Below are 21342 nucleotides of genomic sequence, written 5' to 3'. Positions count from 1 at the left end.
CACTGTAAACAGCAAAACAAGAAATTGGGGATGAAAGAATGACAAGTAGCTTATCAGTAAACCAGTAACCAGCACAATTTTCTAGATTATTTTTAACAGTATTTTAATAAAAGCCTTTTTTTGTACCCCAAATAAATCAAAGGAGATAAAAACCTGCTATCTGGATAAACATTTGGATTAAGAAAGATTCCCAACTTTTATACCAACTTTCTCATTTTTTAAGAAGAGGGAGCTGTGATCTTAACTGTAATTATCTGAAATACTCAAACTTCCATAACTTGCCCCATATATGGAAGAAAATTTCCTTTATACCCAACTCAAATGTGAATAATTACACAAGAGAATAAGTTAAAAATGCTTCCTTTATTACATAAAGCCAATATAGCTATTTCTAAGTTCAACTGTTTATGCATCTCTATATTATTCAAAGTGTTAGGTCTGTGATGTTAAGACAATCATATCCAAGTGTCATCAGGTAACAGTTTTCTATGGTTGTCATCTTTTGTCATACCTGCTCCCCATTTCACATACAGTTGACAAACTGTTCTAGGAAATTAAGAAGTTCTCCCAGGCCCCAGAGTAATCATATACCTAATGTTCTTCCCCACCTTACTATGCCAGAAACAAAGTTCTGAAGAAGACACAAAGTTTTCACAAGTGTCCCAGCTTATCAATATACTGCTTTATCACTTTCATTAACAAAGTGGATTACAATGGAATGTTAATTTGCATCTTATCTGTTGTTACAAGATATTGCACATTCTCCTAAAGACACATGATTCTCTAGATGCAAGGTCACTCTCAGAACAGTCTCCCATCTAGTAAGTGGAGAGCTCACCACAGGTGCAAGGAGTTGTTTCCTGTACTCCAACTACGTGCTTGTAATAGTGCTTTGCAAGATCAGCGCTGATTACTGGTATAAGCATTCACAATTCTGAGACAGACTCATTACACATCTGGTAGAATTAAAAGACTGCCTGACTTAATCTTATTGTAGTTAGTGTATTAGTGTTATTACATGTGAGAATTATTTTCCATTCAGTTTCACTCAAGAGAGAATAAAGAATTTGGGCAAAAATTATAACCAGGTTATGACCAATTCTCTAAGCTAAAGAAACAAAGTAATTGCTAAAGTTAACAAAGATGCAATAGTTCTCTTCATATAACCTTGCACTGTTTTGTGAACAGCATTAATTAAAAGGAGCTTAGCAAAAATCTTTACAAGCCAACTCAGCAAAACAGGCATTTGACCAATAAGAATTTAATTTTATACCAATAGAACTTTAGATTTTAGATTTATTTAGGGCCTTTCGCACATGTTTATAGAATATTTAGTTTACTCTAACAGATAACAAGATAGCTCCCCCTCAGTGAGACTCTGGCCTAAACATATTTGCTTTACTTATATAGCAAGAGGATAACATTAAACATGGAAGCTTTTGATTTGTGGCACTGAACCATGATCTACACAGGGCATCCTTCAAAAGCTACAATTAAGGATCCACCTAGCTTTTCAGCAATACAAGCCCGATTGAGGTCTTCTGGCCCATTTGCTTGACATTCGTGTTTTATGCCTACGGAGGAAAAATAACTCTATTTAGAATTATGGCAGTAGTTTACCTATTTCTCTAAGATAGGAAGCTGTTTTAAAAGACCAATTCCAATATGGATAGAAAAGCTGTGGAATACACAAACAATAATATACTACACAGTAATGAGAATAATCTATAACTACATGCATAAAAATGAATGACTAACAAACACAATGCTGACTGAAGCATACATTCTGTATAATTCTATTTATATAACACAAAATCAGCCAAAGCTATTTTATGCTGTTAGAAGCCAGAATATTTGTTATCCTTTGGATGAAAGAGTAAATGGAAGTGGTATGACTGGAAGGGGCAGAAATGAGATTTCTGGGGTTACTGGTCATTGAATCTAGAAACAACAATTAGGTCATATTGTGAAAATTCATTGAGTTCTGCCATAATTTATGACATATGCTATTTTATACGTATGATGTACTTCAATAAAAAGTTAAAAAGCAAGTCTAGCAATATTTTTAAAAAGTAAAAATATGAATTATGATGTTTTGATTGCAGTTGATTTAGTCAAATGTGTTAAAGAGTAAAAATATTTTAAAATGGCATTCTTTTGTTCTACAAAGAATTCTATCACAATGGAAACTGTAAAATGTGTTACTAATTGCTTTCTCAGAAAAATTACATCACCACACTGAAGAATGAGCTCAATTATGGAATTACATACAGTAGCTTCTCTGTAATTAACAATCCCTTAAATAACTACATTGTTTCTGATTTTCCATAATTTTAACAGAATTTCTTAAGCTGCTGAAAATATATTAAGTCAGCTAGCTTTTGGAACACTTAGGACTGATTGGAGAAAACCAGTCATGGTTTCACTAGAAAAAGGTGACAAAGTTGCCATCTTTAATTAATATGACCAGATCAAGTGTATGTAGCAATTCCTTTTACTGAAAGGCCATGCAGAATAAGGATGAGGAATCCACCCTGAATCCTTTCTATTATGTTACGGAAGTGTTAAAGCTAAGGAGTCATGTTAAAACATCAGTTAACCAACTGGTGACTACATTTCTGGGGAATGGGCCAACATCAACTTGAAGGCATGGAGAACCTGCAAGGCCTGAACTACACAGCAGCAGGTTCCCGGAAAAAATGTTGCTTTCCTAAGTAAAACAGCTAGAGCAAACCTGTTCAACTACAAGAACATAAATGTCAGTCACAGTCAAATAAACAAAACAAAAATCACACTGGGCCAAGTCCTTATAACCTTGGCTCACCCAGCTGTATGGAGCTAGCCATGGCAGGAAGAAGGTAGGGCACCCTCTAAGACTAAGCTCATACAATCAAGATGATCTCATTCTACAGCTGAGAGAATCAAGGCCCAAGGAGATTTAGCAGTTTTGGTCAAGGTCACACAGCAGTTAGATGACAAGCTTAGCCCTCAATGCAGGCCTTTGGGCACTTGCCCCATGCTCTTTCAGCATACCAACATCTCCTCCTGGCTGGAGACAGTATGGTCAGGCCATCTCATCAGGATCCCAATCACCCAGTGGGCAAGTCAAACATAACTGGCCAGCTCAAGGAGGGAACTTTCCTTTGGCTACAGATGAGCCAATTACCTAAAATTATACCATTCCAAAGTAAAGCTAGAGATAAAAGTATCCTTTCCCATTTATAAGCATTTCCTTTTTCACTTTATGTTAACTACAATCAAAGGCAAGAGCAGCCCAGCCAGTGTGGCTCAGGGTTGAGCATCGACCTATGAACCAGGAGGTCACAGTTCAATTCCTGGTCAGGACACATGCCCAGGTTTCAGGCTCAATCCCAAGTGAGGGTGTGTGCAGGAGGTAACTGATCAATGATTCTCTCTCATCAATGATGTTTCTCTCTCCCTCTCCCTTCTTCCCTGAAATAAATAAAAATATGTATTTTTTTAAAAAGACAAGAGCAAATTTATCATTTAATATGACCAATGGTGGAGGACACACTGAAAACCAGGTTCAACCTTCTGGGTTTTTCTCAAAACTGTCAGTGTATCCCTTCATGGTTCTCCAAAGAAAATAAGGTGCTCCCTAGAAAAGATATAGCCCCATTTCAGGGGCTCACCATGCCTCGAAGTATTTGGAAGCAAATCTAGACCATACCTTGAAATTTCTTTTTTATTGCATCCTTGGAGCTCGCATAGATCATTTTACTTTTCAGAGGTGCTAGTTCTGGTGCCCTGGATAAAGAGATGCCAAAAATGAAAAAAACAAAACAAAACTGGTTTAGAGAAAGTACAATTTACATCATGTTACACATTTCTATCAGTAATGGAGAAGGGTCTTCAGACTATCTTGGGAGAGTTTTCCTAACTACAGAATTTTTCTATGTCTCCACTTTCTTATAGAGAACTGTTGCAGGTGGCAAACACAGAATGGCTCAGGTTGACCAAGTGGGAAAAAAGTGGAGAACTACTGATTAAAAATCAGATTAATGGGGCCAGAAAAAAAGAACCAACACTGACTGGATAAACCATTGTATTACTGAATTTGTTTTCTTTAAAATAAAAATTTTTTTAATCAATAAAGGCTTGAGTTTAGGTAATAACAACTTATGTAAGACTAGAGGACCAGTGCACAAATTCGTCCACATGTGGGGTCTGTCCGTCCCAGCCTCAAGATCAGGACAGAGCCTCTCAGGAGGAGATGGTGGGAGGTTGGCCAGCCTGCCTGGATCAGGGCACGATCAGGGCTGGGCCACCTGGGAGGAAGGGGCTGCAGGTGATTGCCTAGCTGGCCCTGTCCCTGACTAGGATTGGGGGGTCGACTGGGGGTGGGGCTGGCCATGGGGAGGGCTGTGGGCAGTGGGCCAGCCAGCCCTGCCCCTGAATGGGGAGGGTGAGGAGTGCCAATTTGGGGCCAGAGGCCTGGGGGAGGGGGCCATGGGTGGTTGGTTGGCCTGCACTGCCTCTGATTGCAGTTGCGGGGGGGTGGGGGGGGGTCTGATCTGGGGGAAGGGGCTACAGCAGATCAGGATGGTGGGGGCCCATTGGGGGTGTGGCCATCTGGGGGGAGGGGCTGGAGCAGGTTGGCTGGCCAGCCTTTCCCCCTATTGAGGTGGGATGGTTATCAGGGTGGTAGGGGCCCATTAGGAGCATGGCTGGCTGGAGGAGGGGCTGCAGGAAGTTGGCCACCCAGCCCCACCCCCTATTGGGGTGGGGGATGCTATCAAGGGCAGGCAGGCTGAGGGGAGGGGCTGCGGGCCTATCATGGTAGGGCAGGCTGATGGGGGTGCAGCTGGCGGGGAGAGGGTTGGGGGGAGGTTTGGCCAGCAGGCCCGGCTCTTGATGGGGGTGGGAGAATCTGATCAGGGGCAGGCCAGCAGCAGGGAGGGGCCTCGAGGTTGGCCACCAGGGGCCCCTCTACCTGATCCACAGTGGGCAATTATAGTGACCGATTGTTAGGTGATTAGGGCCATTATGGCAGCTAGTTTGATAGATAGATAGTTAGACAGACAGATATTTAACCCCTTGTGGTTAGAAAAAGTTTTAAAGTAGAGAGAAGTACAAAGAATAATCTGTAGGTCAAGTGTATGCCACTCCAAATTAAGAAATGCTAGTAATATTAACATTTTTGCTTCCGATTTTCTTAAAAAGAACATATTATAAAAGTTCCTTTCCTACCCCTTTTATGTCTATTACAATAGCAAATTCTGACATATGACTATTTGTTTTCCATCTTAGTCTACCAATAAAACAAATCAGAAGGATTTCTTGCCCTAGTCTACCAATAAAACAGAAGGATTTTCTTGGTTTGGCTCAGTGGATAGAACATCAGCCTGCAGACTCAAGGGTCCCAGGTTCGATTCCGGTCAAGGGCATGTGCCTTGGTTGCAGGCACATCCTCAGTAGGGGGTGTATAGGAGGCAGCTGGTCGATGTTTCTCTCTCATCGATGTTTCTCTCTCCCTCTCCCTTCCTCTCTGGAAAAAATAAATAAAATGTATTTTTTAAAAAGGATATTTTTTAAAGCTTAATGGCAATTCAGCAATAGCTATGCCTTAATATGTCAATATTTACTACTATTTTGTATCTATAAGACTTTTTTGTACTGGCCCCATGTTGAATGAATACTGCATATGCTTTACCACTTTCTTCACCAGTAATATTGAAAAATACCAGAAATATTAACAATTGACAGAAAAATCCTATCCTATGCAAACTGCTATCTGTGAATGTATCATTCCGCACAACACCACTATCCTCAGGCCCTCCTCCACTCCATGCTACCAAAATAGCAGAGGATAAATGGAGTGTTAAATACTTTTAAGCACATAACTCCTTTTCACTGCCATATTTCCAGGATATGCCACAGTTCTTAACACAAGGGGCTGACATGGACCTCACCTAGTCTACTTCTACAATGCGGAGATTCTATTCTTGGGAACCAGGAAAAGGACAGTCTCTATGCCTCTCAGATGCTTATTCTTCCCAATCCTAAGGTCAAAGGAGGGAGGCAGTCATAATAATAATCTCAGGTCTGGTCAATGTTTGAACTGCAAAGTTAAGTGGGTACTTTTCTTAGGCAAAATTGGTCAGGGACAGGAAAAAGTATTCACTGCTCTGATTTTACTCTGACCAGATTTAAAAAACACTAGGTAAGAGCTGTTCCCTGGGCCCTTTAAACAGCCTGTTACAGAACATTCTAAATGGTTTCACCTTTTCTTTCAAAAAGCAACAGTACAAAATAAACACTGCACTAACATGGAATTTCCTTTTCTTCTTTTTACTTTTATTTTCCAAATGCTTTTTCGTGTAGAGGATCATTGTCATAGTTAATAAAAAGTATAAAAACCAGGAGCAAATGAAGGAAATATAGGAAGAGTGGGGCAAAATTAGGCTTATATTTGTTTGTATGGAAAATAATGCAATAATCTATATATATAAAAACCTTAGCAACCGTTATGACTGAACAACCAGTTGGCCAGTAGCTATGACATGCACTGACAACCAGTGGGTAGACGCTTAATGCAGGTGCTGCCCCGTGGCGGTCAGTGTGCTCCCACAGCCAATCTCCCATGGCCAGCCAACCTCTTGTGGTCCATCCCCCTGGCCGACTGGCCCGATAGGCCTGAATCGCTGGTCAGGCCAAGGGACCACACCCGTGCACAAATTTGTGCACTGGGCCTCTACTTAATAAATAATAATTCAAGAATAAACTGTGTTTTGTGTACTCACAACTGTAAACCTACTTTCTCTCTACCTATATTCACCAATTTAAAAGCTAAACCTTACTATATTTGTTATAAATAAATAAATGGTTAAGTCAAAATCTTTATTTAGCTGCCACTTTTATTTAGCTGCCACTCAGCTGTAAATCCCAGAATGGCAGTCAGGAACTTTACCTGTTTTTCTCATAGCTGTTTCTCCAGGCCATTACACAATGCTTGGCATGTAACAGAAATTAAGATTAATGAATGCACCTTCACTCAAATCAGGAATGTGCTCCTTTTGTCTCATTAACTACAATACTATCTTTATGTATTACTAGAGGTCCAATGCACAAAGATTTGTGCAAGAATGGGCCTTCCTTACCCTGGCTGCTGGCACCACCTTCGCTCTGGCCGGAGCCGCCTTTTCACTCTGCCCAGGAGCTGCCTTTCCACTTTCCCACGCTGCCCAGACGCCTGGAGCAGCTGGGGCAGTGCAGAGTGCCTGCGCACCACCCCACCCCCGGCTGCTCCAAGCCTGCATATTCAAATTAACCTTCCATCTTTGTTGAGTTAATCTGCATACTCACTCCTGATTGGCTGGTGGGCATCGTTAAGGTATGGTCAATTAGCATCTTACTCTTATTAATGTAGACTAGAGGCCTAGCACGCACTATCTCATGGCCCTGCCCACCCACCTGCTGCACTAATGCCCCGCCCACCAGGCTCATGCCCTGCCTGCTGCCCAGCCCACCCACCTGCTGCACTCACAGTCGTGCTTGCAGCTGTGCCCACCTTGCTTCACCCACACCCCCACTCACTGGCACCAGCCTTGCTGCGATTGGAGCCTGTGGGCCACGGGGGAGGACCCAAGAAGTGCTCCATGCACCTCATGGTGACTGGTTGTTTGGTCATTTTGGTCATGACACCTCTTGGCCTTTTATTATTATATAAGTGGCTGCCAGTCTTGCAGTACAGTAAGTTGCCCTAATATATGCACTCAGACCTCATATTTATATTCCTCACACATCTTTGTTTAGTCAAGTGCAACAGGCTTGCTGAAACAGGTGTGACCTGAAGTTACAATTCTTTAAACCAGAGTTCTTTTGACTTCCTAGCCCCACATCCCAAGGTATTGGTGGCACACAACTGAGAGCTAAGCACACCCTTGCCTTGCCCTGGCTCAGGTCAAAGTATCAAGAGCACCCTCACATCCCCCAAATCCGAGGCTGTTACCATCCCCCCTTCCCCCTGGAAGATAAACAGTCTCACGTAAGAATTCCATATCAAGAAATGTAGCATAATACAATTAAGTGAGGGATACAGGTGTGACTTTTAACTCATACTTAATCTCAAATATTAACTTACTTGAAAAAAACAGGATAATTCATTTAAATAGACTTAAGAAAATCATGTAAAATCAATTTATAACACTTTTTTACTATTTAGAACAACGCTGTCCAATAGAGCTTTCTGTAATGATGGAAATGTTGTATATCTGTGCTACCCAATAATGTGGCCACTAGTCACATGTGGCTACTGAGCATTTGATTAAATTAAATGCAAATAAGTTTTATTGCATTTAATTATTTTATATCTAGCCACAGTGACTAGTGGCTACTCTTATGGACAATGTGAACTATCACAGTTGGAGGCAATGATAGTATCAACTTCAAATGTAGCAAACCACAGGCACAAATAAAGTATAGATGTTTAAAAAAGTAAGAGGCTGGCTCCTGGCATTGCAAGTTAGAGAAGAATTTTGGTGAGATAAACTTTCTTCTCAGTATTCTAGGAAGAGTTTTTAGAGAAATTTTAACTTATAAGGAGTTTAAAGGATGCATAGAAATCTACCACTCTGCATCCTTCCACTGCCAAAATAATCAATTATTGAAAGTCATTTTTCAAGTAAACAAAGAGTAGTTAAAATTTACTTTTGGTCCCACAAACATCAATCTAGCTAAGACCTTTTCTTTTCTTTCTTAATTTAAAATTTTTATTGTTGACACTATGCAAAAAAATTATCAGAAATCTTGTAAATAAAAATTAAATAACAATAATTGCAGACCACTTGACTGAAAACTATTTTGACTGCAGATACTGGCTCTCCAAATGCTAACAACTAACAATGACATTAACTCTAAGTGTTACAGAGACTCAATATTTCTATCACTGCTTACCATAAGAAAAACATCAGCTCCTCTTTTCTGGATTCCTTGGTTTCAAAGCTTGCATCATACAATGCATATCGACAATCTTTCTCTGGAAGCATTCCCACAAAATGCTTGAAAGGATCGGTTATGGTTACACCAACATCTCCAACCAAGATCTCTTTGCCTTCTTCTACAATGATGCACTTTTTGTCTGCACTGAGACAAAAAATGACAGCCTTCTTTCTTTTCTTGATTTCTTCCGGTGTGGAACACTTCCTAACTTTCATGTCATAAAAAATGCGACATACTTCATCAGCAACTTGCACTCCTGAGGCCTATGATGAGAAAAGGAAATCAGAAAGAGGCTTATAACCTTTGCTGTGCCAAATATAGAAACTATGTGTTTGATTATGGACTGATAGACACTTATTAAAATTTTAAGGCATACTTATCATCCAGTAGGAAAACTGCAATCAGTAATTTCAGTCACTGAACATTTACAAGATTACAAATATAAGCGATTCATCACTATTATGTGGAATTAAGGGAAGAGTCATCTTTGCAGCCCCTCATATCTTAAAACCTGAAAAAAGGTACTTCTGAGGTACTGGATTATTTTTTTCTTATAGAGGTGGTTTAGAGCCCTGACTGGAGGTAGTCATCTTTCCAGTTTGATTATTAATATCACCCCAAATTCTTTTCATAATGTATAATAGATGGTCAGAGTGGCTGGGCTGGAAAAATTATTCCATTACTATGGCATAGCTTTCACTAATAAAATAATTAAAAGGTCTTTGTTCTACTCACATTTCAAAATTATGTGATTAATATCCAGTAACATAATAGTCAAATGCCTTTAAAATTATACTTTAAAAAAATCTCCAAGTTTTAAATTAAGATAAGAATAATTAAATTAAGAGACTAAATCTTAATTATTTCCACTACAAAATGCAATATTTATGTGATGTGATAGAGGTATTGGTTAGCTAAAACTATGATGGTAATCATATTGCAATATAAAAATGTATCAAATCAACAACTTTTACACCTTAAACTTACATGTCAATTATATCTCAATTAAAAAAAAAAAGAATACATCAGCCAAAGCCGGTTTGGCTCAGTGGTAGAGCGTTAGTCGGCGGACTGAGGGGTCCCAGGTTCGATTCCAGTCAAGGGCATGTACATTGGTTGCGGGCACATCCCTGGTTGGGGGTGTGCAAGAGGCAGCTGGTCGATGTTTCTCTCTCATCGACGTTTCTAGCTCTCTATCTCTCTCCCTTCCTCTTTGTAAAAAATCAATAAAAATATATATATTTTAAAAATCAATAAAATAAAATAAAAATAAAAAAAGAATACTTCAGAAAATGTTTACTGCCATGACAAAGAATACAGTTTAATTTGATATTATATTGACCAGAAAAATAAGCCTTTTACTGTTATATTTGCTATTTTGAGATGAGAAAGCAGTTGCACAAGATCTCGATAGCAAAAGTTCTAAAACCAGTTTTTAATCTCTTCATCTTCTTTAAGGAATGTGCTACTTCATTAACTTCTTTGGTTTTGCATATTAGTTTTCATAAAGCAAGAGTTTAAACTTAATAGAATATAAATACTAAGCAATGCAAAATTATTGATAACCCAAAATTAATGTCAAGTAATTTGCTTATGAAACAAAAATACATGTAAGATGAAAAGATAACCCATACACTGGAGAAAGTATTTGCAAATAATGTATCCAATAAAAACTTGTATCCAGAATATATAAAGCACCCTTCTAACTCAACAATAAAAATAAAGACAATCCAATTTAAGGGATTTGAATAGACATTTCTTCAAAGATGATATAAAAATGGTCAATAAGCACTTGGGAAAAATGCTCATGATAGTAGTCTTAGGGCAAAATCACAATGAGCTATTATTTCACACCCACTAGGATGGCTATAATCAAAAAGACAACAGCAATAAATATTGGTGAGGCTGTTCAAAAACTGGAACACTTATACATCGCTGACAGAACTGTTAAATGGCACTGCTGCTTTGGGAAACAGTCTGGCTGAGTTCCTCAAAAGTTAAACATGCAGTTAAACACCTAGCAAGGCCACTCTGCTAGGTATATTTACAAGAGAAATAAAAACATATGTTCATACAAAAACTTGTACATGAATGTTAATAACAGCATAATTTATAACAGCAAAAAAATTAGGAAAAACTGATGAATGAATAAACAAAATGTGGTATATACATACAATAGAATATTATTCAGCCATAAAAATGAGGTACTGATACATGCTACAGAATGGAAAAAACCTTAAAAAACATTATGCTAAGTAAAATAAGCCAGGCATAAAAGGCCCCATTATATGATTCTATTCCCACAAAATGTTCAAAGAAGGCAAATCTATAGACAGGAAAATTAGTGGTTTCCAGAAGCTAAGAGGAAGGAGGAATGGAGAGTGACTACTAATTGATATGGGGTTTTCATTTTGGAGTGATAAAATGTTTTAAAACACAATAGCAATGTGGATGCACAATTTTGTAAATACACTGAAAACAAGTGAATTGTACTTTATGATGTGTGAATTATCTATAATAAAAGCATAATATTCTAATTAGACCAGACAACCAAATGACTTTCCAGACATCCTTCCGGACAACCATGCTATAACACCCACACCAGGCCATCCAAGACTATTGCCCCATGATGGCCTTGCAGAGGGAAGCCCAGACCACAACCGGCAGGCTGCGGTGGGTGGGCGGGGCCTCCCTTTGAAAGGGAAGCTCAGGTCCAGGATGCCTGCTGATGGCTGGAAGAAAGCCTGGGTCCTGGGTGCCAGAGGGATGCTGGTGCTGTCAGCCAAGGGAAGGAAGGCCTACTTTTGCATGCATTGGGCCTCTAGTCTACACTAATAAAAGAGAAACATGCAAATTGACCATTACTCAGCTACACCCACAATCAAAAGCAAGTATGCAAATTAGCCCAACAAAGATGGTGGTGGCCAGGCCATGGAGCTGGAGTGAGCAGGAGGCTTGGGTTGCCCCCAGCAATGGAAGAAGCCAAGCTTCCCACCCACCCTGGCCTCCGCTCAAGGCTACAAAGCTTCAATTACAGAAGATAAATAAATCCCAGATACCTGCTTCCAGCCGGGCCTAGCCTCTGCTCAAGGAGGCACTGAAAAAAAAGAAAGAAAAAAAAGAGGGGCTGGAAGCCTGGATTTCTGGGGGTGTGGCCAGCCTGAAAACAGCCCTCAGCTCTTCACTCAGGATGGCCACACTCCCATGAGGAGAGGGTCACCACTGGGGGGCCTGGCCAGCCTGAGTGAGGGGCTAATGGCTGGCCAGGCCCCCCAGTGAGAACCCCCACCCTGAAGGGGGTGTGGCCAGCCTGAAAACAGCCCTCAGCCCCTCACCTCATTGGTGAGGGTCATTTGAACGTGATCAGGACCGTGGGGAGGGGCAGTTTGGAGAGAGCAGGACAGCAGGGAGGCAGTTGGGGGTGAGCAAGCCAGTGGGGAGGGAAGATGGGGCAAGCAGGCGAGCGTGGGGGGTGGGGGGGGGGAGCAGTTGGGGTGAGCAAGCCAGCAGGGGAGGCAGTTGGGGGCAAGCACACTGGTACAGGGGACAGCTGGGGATGATCAGGCTGGCAGGGGGGCATTTGGGGGCAAGCAGGCTGGCGGCAAGGGGCAGTTGAGGGTGAGCATGCCAGAATGCAGAGTGGTTAGGGGCAATCAGGCAGGCAGGTGAGTGTTAGGATCCAGCAGTCCCGGAATGTGAGGATGTCTGACTGCCAGTTTAGGCCCAATCCCTGTAAACTGGCAGTAGGACATACTTTCTGGGGTCCCAGATTGGAGAAGGTGCAAGCCGGGCTGAGGAACACACCCCCCCCCCCCCCCCCATGCACGAATTTTTTAATGCTCTCACAGAATATTTCTTTCTATTGATTTTTAGAATTGAAGGGAGGAGAGACACACAGAGAGAAACATCAATGTGAGAGACACATTGACTGACTGTCTTCCAAAAATGCCAGAGCCAACTAGAGCCAGGGATCAAGCCTGCAACCAAGGTCTGTACCCTGGATTGTAATAAAATCCGAACCCTTCATTCAAAGGACTAATGCTCTCATCACTTAGCAAACCCACTAGGGCTGACATGTTAATTTTGAGGAATAAGACATCTAAGGTGGAGATTTCAACTGGAAATATGAGCATGGATCTAATAGATATTTTGGACTACAGTGAATACCACAGAGTCACCAACATTAAGTAGCAAAAGAGAAACAAGTCAAGGGGACTGAGAAGAAATGACAGGAAAGCTAAGAAGAAAAAGTAAGAAGGGCAAAAACAGCATCCCAGAAGCCAACAGAGGGTATTTTGAGGAAGGAGATCATCAATACCAAAAACTATAGAGATTGAAAATAGACAAATGGGATTGGCAATTGGACCTCTGAGCATTTCAGGAGATTGGAGGAATGAGGCAGAAGTCCAGGGTAATGGGCTGAGGATCCACAGGGAACTGAGGAGGTGAAAACACAGGAGGGTTAATGGTAAAGGGAAAAGGGAAGATTGAGTGTTAACCATTTCTTATTGGGGAAATCTGACGCCATACTAAAAGTTTAAGGGCTCATAATGAAACAAGAGAAAGGAAGCCAAAACACTAAAGAGAAAAAAAAAAAAACCCCACAACTTAATACTGAGTACTTACTATTGTCAGACATTTCTAAATAACAAAAACTCTATGAGAAAGCTGCTACTACTATTATTTGCTTCTTACAGATTTGAAAACAGAGCCATGGAAAGTAAAGTAATGTGGCCAGGGTTACACAGAAACTGGTAGTGGAACTGAGATTTAAATTCATGCAATTTGGCTCCAGAGAATACTCACAAATACTCGTAACTTTTTTCTTCTTCCTCCTCTTCTTAGAGAATACCTTTCAACATTTCATATAACACTGGTTTGGTGGTGATGAACTCCTTTAGCTTTTTCTTATCTGTGAAGCTCTTTACCTGACCTTCAATTCTGAATGATAACTTTGCTGGGTAGAGTATACTTGGTTGTAATGTTCTTGCTCCCCTTTGTGGTCCGCATGTATATCCTTGTTGTAGTTAAGTCTTGATTGTTGTTGGTATCCCTGAGAGGAATTGATCTCCAGGCCAACTGGCTGTATCAGCTGTGTCTACGCAGGGATACCTTCTGTACTGGAGACAGTCTTATAGGATCAGACTTGCAGAATTGCAAAAGCCTCAGTGCTCAGCTTGGATGGGGTGGAGTCTCAGGGCTGAACCAACAGTCTTGGCTTCCAGTCAGTCCTGCCCTTGTGCACATGCCTCAGACTTCTGCCTTCTGCAGCTCCCGAGTTTCCACCTGACAGTCCAGATTCTCCCTGAATGTGGGTGTCCCAGGGGCTCCCCCGGAATTGGGTTGGGTCTCTGTATAATATTTTTAATCCCAGTGCAGTCAGAACTGGGAATCAGTGCAGTCAGGAGCTTCTGACTCCTTCCACTATAGAGAGGCCGCAGCAACCTCCACAGTCAGACCTCTGTGCACACTCACTCGAGCACGACTCTAGACCCTGCAGAGCCAGGCAAGCCGCCCACATTCCGGCATTATGCTTTTAGGGCCACTGTCCCTTTGAGTAAACGGCAATGGCTCCATGGGGCTGCCCGCTGTGGCTCCCAGCTCCCCCAAGTCTCCCAGTCTCTGAGTCTCCGGATGCCTTTCTCTACAGTCCATACTCTACCCGTATAAACCTGGGTCTACAGGGTTTCAGCTAGGGTTGGGGTTCAGTGCAGTCGGAAAGAGTTCAGTGCAGTCGGGGGCTTCCTTTTCCCTCCCGCCAACCAGGCATCGGCCACCCTTCCTCTCTGTGCGTGGATCTCCCTACCTCAGCGCTTTGTGGCTCCGCTGATCTGTGAGCCTCTCTCCTTTCTAGTTGTAGATTTCCCACTCAGCCAGCTTTCCTATGGTTTTGGATGATGTCCGTTCTTTTAGTTGTTGTTTTGAAATTGTTGTGCAAGGTGGCAGCTTAGGAGCTTGCCTAGACCGCTATCTTGGTTTCTCCTCCCCAAACCTGAGACATCTTTAACAATTCCTTCTCCCTCACCTTACTGAGCTCTTTGGTTTTTCATATATTTTTCCAGGACATTCACATCTCTCCCTTTTCATTTCCACTCTTCTAGTCCAAACCACAAATGCATGTTATCTGAACTGTTAAAATAACCTCCCCAAGTGGTTGCAAACCTCTCTGGGAGATGTGTGTACCATACTGTTTCCTCTTTCTGGACACACAGGAAGACTACATTCCCCAGCCTTCCTTGAAAGTTCACCAGCCTGATTCTGCTCAGCAACAGGTGGACACAGTGACACAAACTGCTTCCAGGCCTCTTTAAAAGTGATCTAGCTCCATCTTCCCCTGACAAGATGACCTCAGGAGATATACTTCAAGATAGAAGAGGGCTGCCCAACTCTATGGCACTCTAATAGAGATAAATCTTTATTGTGTTAAGCCAAAAATATTTGGAATTTAATTTAGTAGTTCAAATACAACAGACTGCCCATACCGTTGCTGAGACCCATCCACTCTCCAATTCATTCTCTCCATTGCAGTCAAGGATTTGAAACACAAATCCTACCTACATGTTTAAAACACTTTTATGGCTTTCCTTTGATCTGAGGCTAAAAAGAGTAATTATTGTTTATTATTTCAAGATCTGACCCTACCTACTTCTCTATCCTATCTACTCTCTGCAACCTCAATACCTTGGGCCTTCTTTCAATTCTATTTGCCATGCTCCTTCTCACTTCAAGGACTTTGCTCATACTAAATACTCGGCTATACACTTTTCAGATCTCAGATCAAATTCTCAGTTTGCAAATAAATTTTCTGGGTCAAAACCACTACTTCACACTTCCATGAAATCATGCATCTCTACCTCATAGCACTTAACCACAGATTCAAAGTTCTCTCTTTAAAATTATTTAATGATTGTGTCCCCAAATAGACTGTTTAAGACTGTAAGTTCCTTAAGAAAGACTGTCTATCTTACTCATTATGTTCCTCTGAGGAAATCCAAGATAAATAAAAGACTCCCAATGTATTTGTTTAATTAATGGAGAAGATAAAAGACAGCATATACAAGTCATCAATACTATTATTCCTTGATAAACTCCAATAGAAGAGTTTAAAGAAGGTAGAGATTAAGCTAGGGCAGTGGTCAACAAACTCATTAGTCAACAGAGCCAAATATCAACAGTACGACAATTGATATTTCTTTTGAGAGCCGAATTTTTTTAACTTAAACTTCTTTAATGCCACTTCTTCAAAATAGACACCCAGGCCATGGTATTTTGTGGAAGAGCCACTCTCAAGGGGCCAAAGAGCTGCATGTGGCTCACAAGCCACAGTTTGCCAACCACAGAGCTAGGGTAAAGTAGTACACAGGTAGGAGGTGGAGGTTCACATAAAAACTGACTTAAAGCACTCCAAGATAAGAGGACTGAAAGGATGAAAAGATAGTCCCCGACAAAGGGAACCTGGCACATACAATATGAGAGGATAAGGAGGAGGAAATTGAGATGTGGACTGGGTTCAGGAGAAAGAGACTATAAATGACACGCTCAAGAGTTTGGAGACAATGGATATATTTTTAAAAAGAAAAGTAAAGATGACCAGCAAAACGGCTAATTCAGTAAGCAAGACAAGAAATGATCAAAGCCTTCATTAGGGTAGTAGGAGCAAGTTAAGGAAGAGGGCTGGATGTCAACAGTGTGTAGGTACAAACATTTATACTTGACAACCACTGGCTGCGAGTGGGATGGTGGAAAGGAAGGAATCAGAATAGTTTGGTGATTAGGAGGCTGATTAAATACCCTGGACAGTGTGGCTCAATTGGTTGAAGCATCGGCCTATACACTGAAGGGTCCCTGGTTCGATCCCTAGTTAGGGCACATATAAAAGGCAACCTGTGGCCCTAGTTGATTTGGCTCAGTGAATAGATCAGATCGTTGGCCCGCGGACTGAAGGGTCTTGGGTTTGATTCCAGTCAAAGACATGTACCTTGGTTGCAGGTTCCCTGGCCCTGGTCAGGGTCCGTGCAGGAGGCAACCAATAAATGTGTGTCTTTCACATCAATGTTTCTCTCTGTCTCTTCCTCTCCCTTCCACTCTTTCTAAAAATCAATGGAAAAATATCCTCAGGCAAGGATTGACGATGACAACAACACGCGCGCGCGCACACACACACACACACACACACACACACACGAGCGCGCGCGCGCGCACACACACACAGCAAGCGTACAAAAAAAAAGAAATATTGAATGCATAAATGATCTCCTCTCTCTCCCTTCCCCCTCCTCTTTTTCCCTCTCTCTCCCTCCCCCCGCTCCAATCAATAAAAATAAATTCCTGATATTATTAATATTAATGGATTTGTCATCATCACAAAATCACAAAGAGACATTATGGTGAATCTTAAAATAAAGACAGATGTGATATACGTAATCATTTATGGGTTTTTGTTTAATTGTTTATTTTTTACTTTATTGTGCTTTTACCTAATAGAAAAGGTCCTTTCCCACCAGTCTCACTTTTCAGTATTTTTCTAAAATGTTAGATGACTAAGATATTAAGTACTCATCTGTCAAGAAAGCTAAAGTTTCTTTTTATTTTAAAAAGTAAAATCCAATTTCGTTTTGATTTCTTAAAAATTTAGTTATTTATATTCAATTACAAAGTTTTAACAATAAAGACCATTAAAGGTTATTCTGAATATAGCACCAAATTTTGCTGCATAGCTAGGAAGGAAAATCTTGAGTAAAAATAGATTGCTATTGCAACAAGAGCTTTGTGATTACCTTAAAAAGATATGTTATCCACAACTTCAGTTTCACTGTGTTCTGTACCAGTGACCACTGGAGAATAACAGTTACTCTTAGGACTCCACCCCCATGTCAAAACAGTTGCTGTTAAATAATGATGTCACTGTATTTTATTTCACTTGACGACCAGTTTTAACTTGTTCATGAAGCATAATGGATCTCAAACCCATCTGAGACTCCTTGGCAGAGCTTTTGTAAAAACACTGATTCAGAGATTAAGTAAATACATCAGAGCCGCTGCTTTAATACTCAAGATTCACGCAGTGTACTTTCTCTAAATAAAGTTACTACTCACAAACATAGGGGAAGTAAATGCTATAGAGAATTTGTAACACTGGGTATTTTAAAGGTGTGAATGAGAGAACACACTTAAAACATCAATTCTCTAAATTCTAGCACAAGGGTAGTAATCTCTGAAAGGAGCATCAAGTTTTTCTGATTAAATTTTTGTAAACAACTAAGCCAGGCCAAATCCTAAATGTAGTAGCAGCTGCCCAACCTAAACCAAAATATCAGAAACATTGGTTATTTTTATACTACTAACTTAAGTAGGATATCTGACTTTGGCTCCATAAATAATGCCAAATACACTTTACCCAACACTGATTAGAAAAAACACACAAATAAAAGATACTTTCCTCCATCAGAAGAGCTGAGCCTGAAATATTTGACAGTAGGATATTGCATAGCAGAAAAACACAATTTCAAATTTACAAACACCTGGCAGAAAACTGTGTCTTTCTCAACCCATCAACTGTTAAAAACCCAGCATAACTGCTAATCAAAGAAGTTGGGGACTTTAAAAATGGGTTCACGATTCTCCTTTATTTTACACCATGCATTGAATGACAGTGCTTCAGACATGAGTGACTTTAAGGAAAGATTTTTAAATTTTTTTGTTTGTTTTTTAAATATTTTTTTAATTGATTGATTGGCAGAGAGAGAAAACATCGATTGGCTACCTCCTGATTGAGCTAGTAACCAGGGCATGTGCCCCAAACAGGAATCAAACTGGCAATCTTTTGGTGCACAGGACTACACCCAACCAAGTGAGCAACACTGGCCAGGGCTTTATTTTATAATTACAGTTGACATTCAATATTATTTTGTATTAGTTTCAGTTGTACAGCATAATGGTTAAACAATCATATGCTTTACAAAGTAATCCCCCTGAGCCCGAGAGAAACCAAGATGGCGGCATAGGTAGACACCTAAACTGCAGCCTCGCACAACAATTTCAAAAATACAACTAAAAGACAAAACGAACATCATCCAGAACCACAGGAAATCTGACTGACTGGAAATTCTATAACTAGAAGGAAAGAGAAAATCACTAGGAAAATCAGAGGAGCTGTAAAAGCCTGAGGTACAAAGACATGGGCGTGTGCGTGCGGAGAGGGCAGAGCCTGGGAGGACAGGCTGGCTGAGTGCCTGACTGGCATTCTCTAGCAGGAAGGAGATAAAAGCTCCAGAGACTTTGCTGAACCCCAGTTCTGACTGCACTGAACCCCAGTTTTGGGCAAAACCCTAGGGACCCAGGCTCAGACAGGGGGAATCTGGGCTGTAGGGCAGAAACTCAGGGGAGTGGTGAAAGGCAGAGCTCCAGAGATGCCCACGGAGATGCTCTGGAGATGCAGAGGATGGACTGTTGACTGTGCCGCTGAATTGCCCTAGTGGGAAGGAGACAAAAGCTCCGGACTGTGCTGAACCCCAGTTCCAGGCAAGAATCTGGGAATCCAGATTCATTGGGGGAGAGACTAGACTGTCTGGCAGAGGGCGAAACTCGAGGGAGCCTTTCTCTCAGAGGTGCTTGCAGCAAGTACTGAGGGACACTGAGTGACAAGAGACTCAGGAACCTCATAGGGTGGGGCTGATTGGACGCCAAGGCTCCACCCTGAAACTCCACCCCATCCAAGCAGAGCACAGAGGCTTTTGCAATTTTGCAAGTCTGGTCGAAGAAATAATGTCAGAAAACTTCCCCCACCGCACAGAATCCCAAAAAAAAGGAATCCAAAGAGGACCACATCAAAACACATCATAATTAAAATGCCAAGAGCAAAAGACAAAGAGAGATTATTAAAAGCAACAATAGAAAAACAGTTAATTACCTACAAGGGAGCACCCATACAACTGTCAGCTGATTTCTCAAAAGAAACTATGCAGGCCAGACGGGAGTGGCAAGAAATATTCAAATGGATGAATAGCAAGAACCTACAACCACCGAAACTGGTTTGGCTCAGCGGTAGAGCATCAGTCTGCGGACTTAAGGGTCCCAGGTTCGATTCCGGTCAGGGCCATGTACATTGGTTGCGGGTACATCCCCAGTGGGGGTTGTGCAGGAGGCAGCTGGTCGATGTTTCTCTCTCATCGACGTTTCTAACTCTCCCTCCCCCTTCCTCTCTGTAAAAAAAATCAATAAAATATATGTTTTTAAAAAAGAACCTACAACCAAGATTACTCTACCCAGCCAAGCTGACAATCAGAATTGAAGGTCAGCTAAAGAGCTTCACAGAAAAGAAAAAGTTAAAGGAGTTCATCACCACCAAACCAGTGTTATAAGAAATGTTGAAAGGTATTCTCTAAGAAGAGGAAGAAGAAGAAAAAGGTAAAGATAAAAATTATAAACAAATACATGTCTATCAACAAGTGAATCTAAAAAAATCAAGTGAATAAAAACCTGATGAACAGAATAATCTGGTGAATATCGATACAATAGAATCAGGGGCAAAGAAAGGGAGTGGACTGACAATTCTCGGGGGAAAGGGGTGTGGGGGGGTAGCAAGAGGATGGACAAAAATCCATGGATAAGGACAGTTGGGGGGGGGGGGGTAAAGGTATGGGATGGGGTAGGAGCCGGGTGGAGGGGAGCTATGGGGGAGAAAAGGAGGAACTGTAAGAATCTGAACAATAAAGATTTATTTAAAATAAAAAAATAAGTCTAATAGAGAAAAATAATACTCCCCACTAATCCTTCCCTTAAAAACACAAGCAACATAGGAATATTAAGCACATTAACAAATAGTCTTGTCTTTATTGTTTTCTTTTAAGAGTTTTCCATTTCCTTCAAGATAAAATCCATGCCATGTTAAATCCTTCATGCCTCCTTTCCCACTTCTCCTGACACACCCCCCTTAATTCCAGTCATGTACAATTCTTTGTGAGACCCTGACTATACTAAATTCTCTTTTTATGCTTCATCTTCACCTGGTTAAGTCCTTCAAGGCACACATCAACTCCTCTGGAAATTTGATGTGTGCCTTGGCCCCTCAACACCACCTCTAATGCTACAGCATTATCTGTCACTGTGATTGTCTATTGGTTGTTTGATTCTCTCATTAAATGTGCTCCTTAAGTGCAATAACTAATTCAAGGGATCTTCCCCCCCCCCCCCATGTTTTGTTTTTTTTTTAATTGGTTTGAGAGAGAGAGAGGAAGAGAGACAATGAGAGAGGGCAGAGAGGGAGAAAGGCAGGAAGACAGACAGACAGACATCGAGCAGTTGTACTTGCCCAGACCAGGGATGGAACCTACAACCAGGTAGTATATGCCCTGAGCGGCAATTGAACTGGCAAACTTTTGC

At 41.1% G+C, this 21342-nt stretch overlaps 1 protein-coding gene across 1 annotated transcript in view; it reads right to left on the bottom strand.

Moving 5' to 3' along the window:
* Positions 1-344: 344 nt before the first annotated feature.
* The window catches only part of DSTN (destrin, actin depolymerizing factor), a 36061-nt gene continuing 15063 nt past the window's right edge, over positions 345-21342 (bottom strand). The window contains exons 2-4 of the mRNA XM_036419122.2: positions 8917-9224; positions 3692-3768; positions 345-1574 (exon numbers count right to left, since the gene is read on the bottom strand). Of these exons, the coding sequence (XP_036275015.1) occupies positions 1465-1574; positions 3692-3768; positions 8917-9224 (495 nt within the window). The 3' untranslated portion in view covers positions 345-1464. The remainder of the gene's footprint in view (positions 1575-3691; positions 3769-8916; positions 9225-21342) is intronic.

The sequence above is a fragment of the Pipistrellus kuhlii genome, unplaced genomic scaffold (genome assembly GCF_014108245.1).
Source record: "Pipistrellus kuhlii isolate mPipKuh1 unplaced genomic scaffold, mPipKuh1.p scaffold_m20_p_6, whole genome shotgun sequence".
NCBI classification, from domain to species: Eukaryota; Metazoa; Chordata; class Mammalia; order Chiroptera; family Vespertilionidae; genus Pipistrellus; species Pipistrellus kuhlii.
The sequence above is the reverse complement of the archived record's forward strand: the minus strand, read 5'-3'. Positions and strand labels throughout refer to the sequence as shown.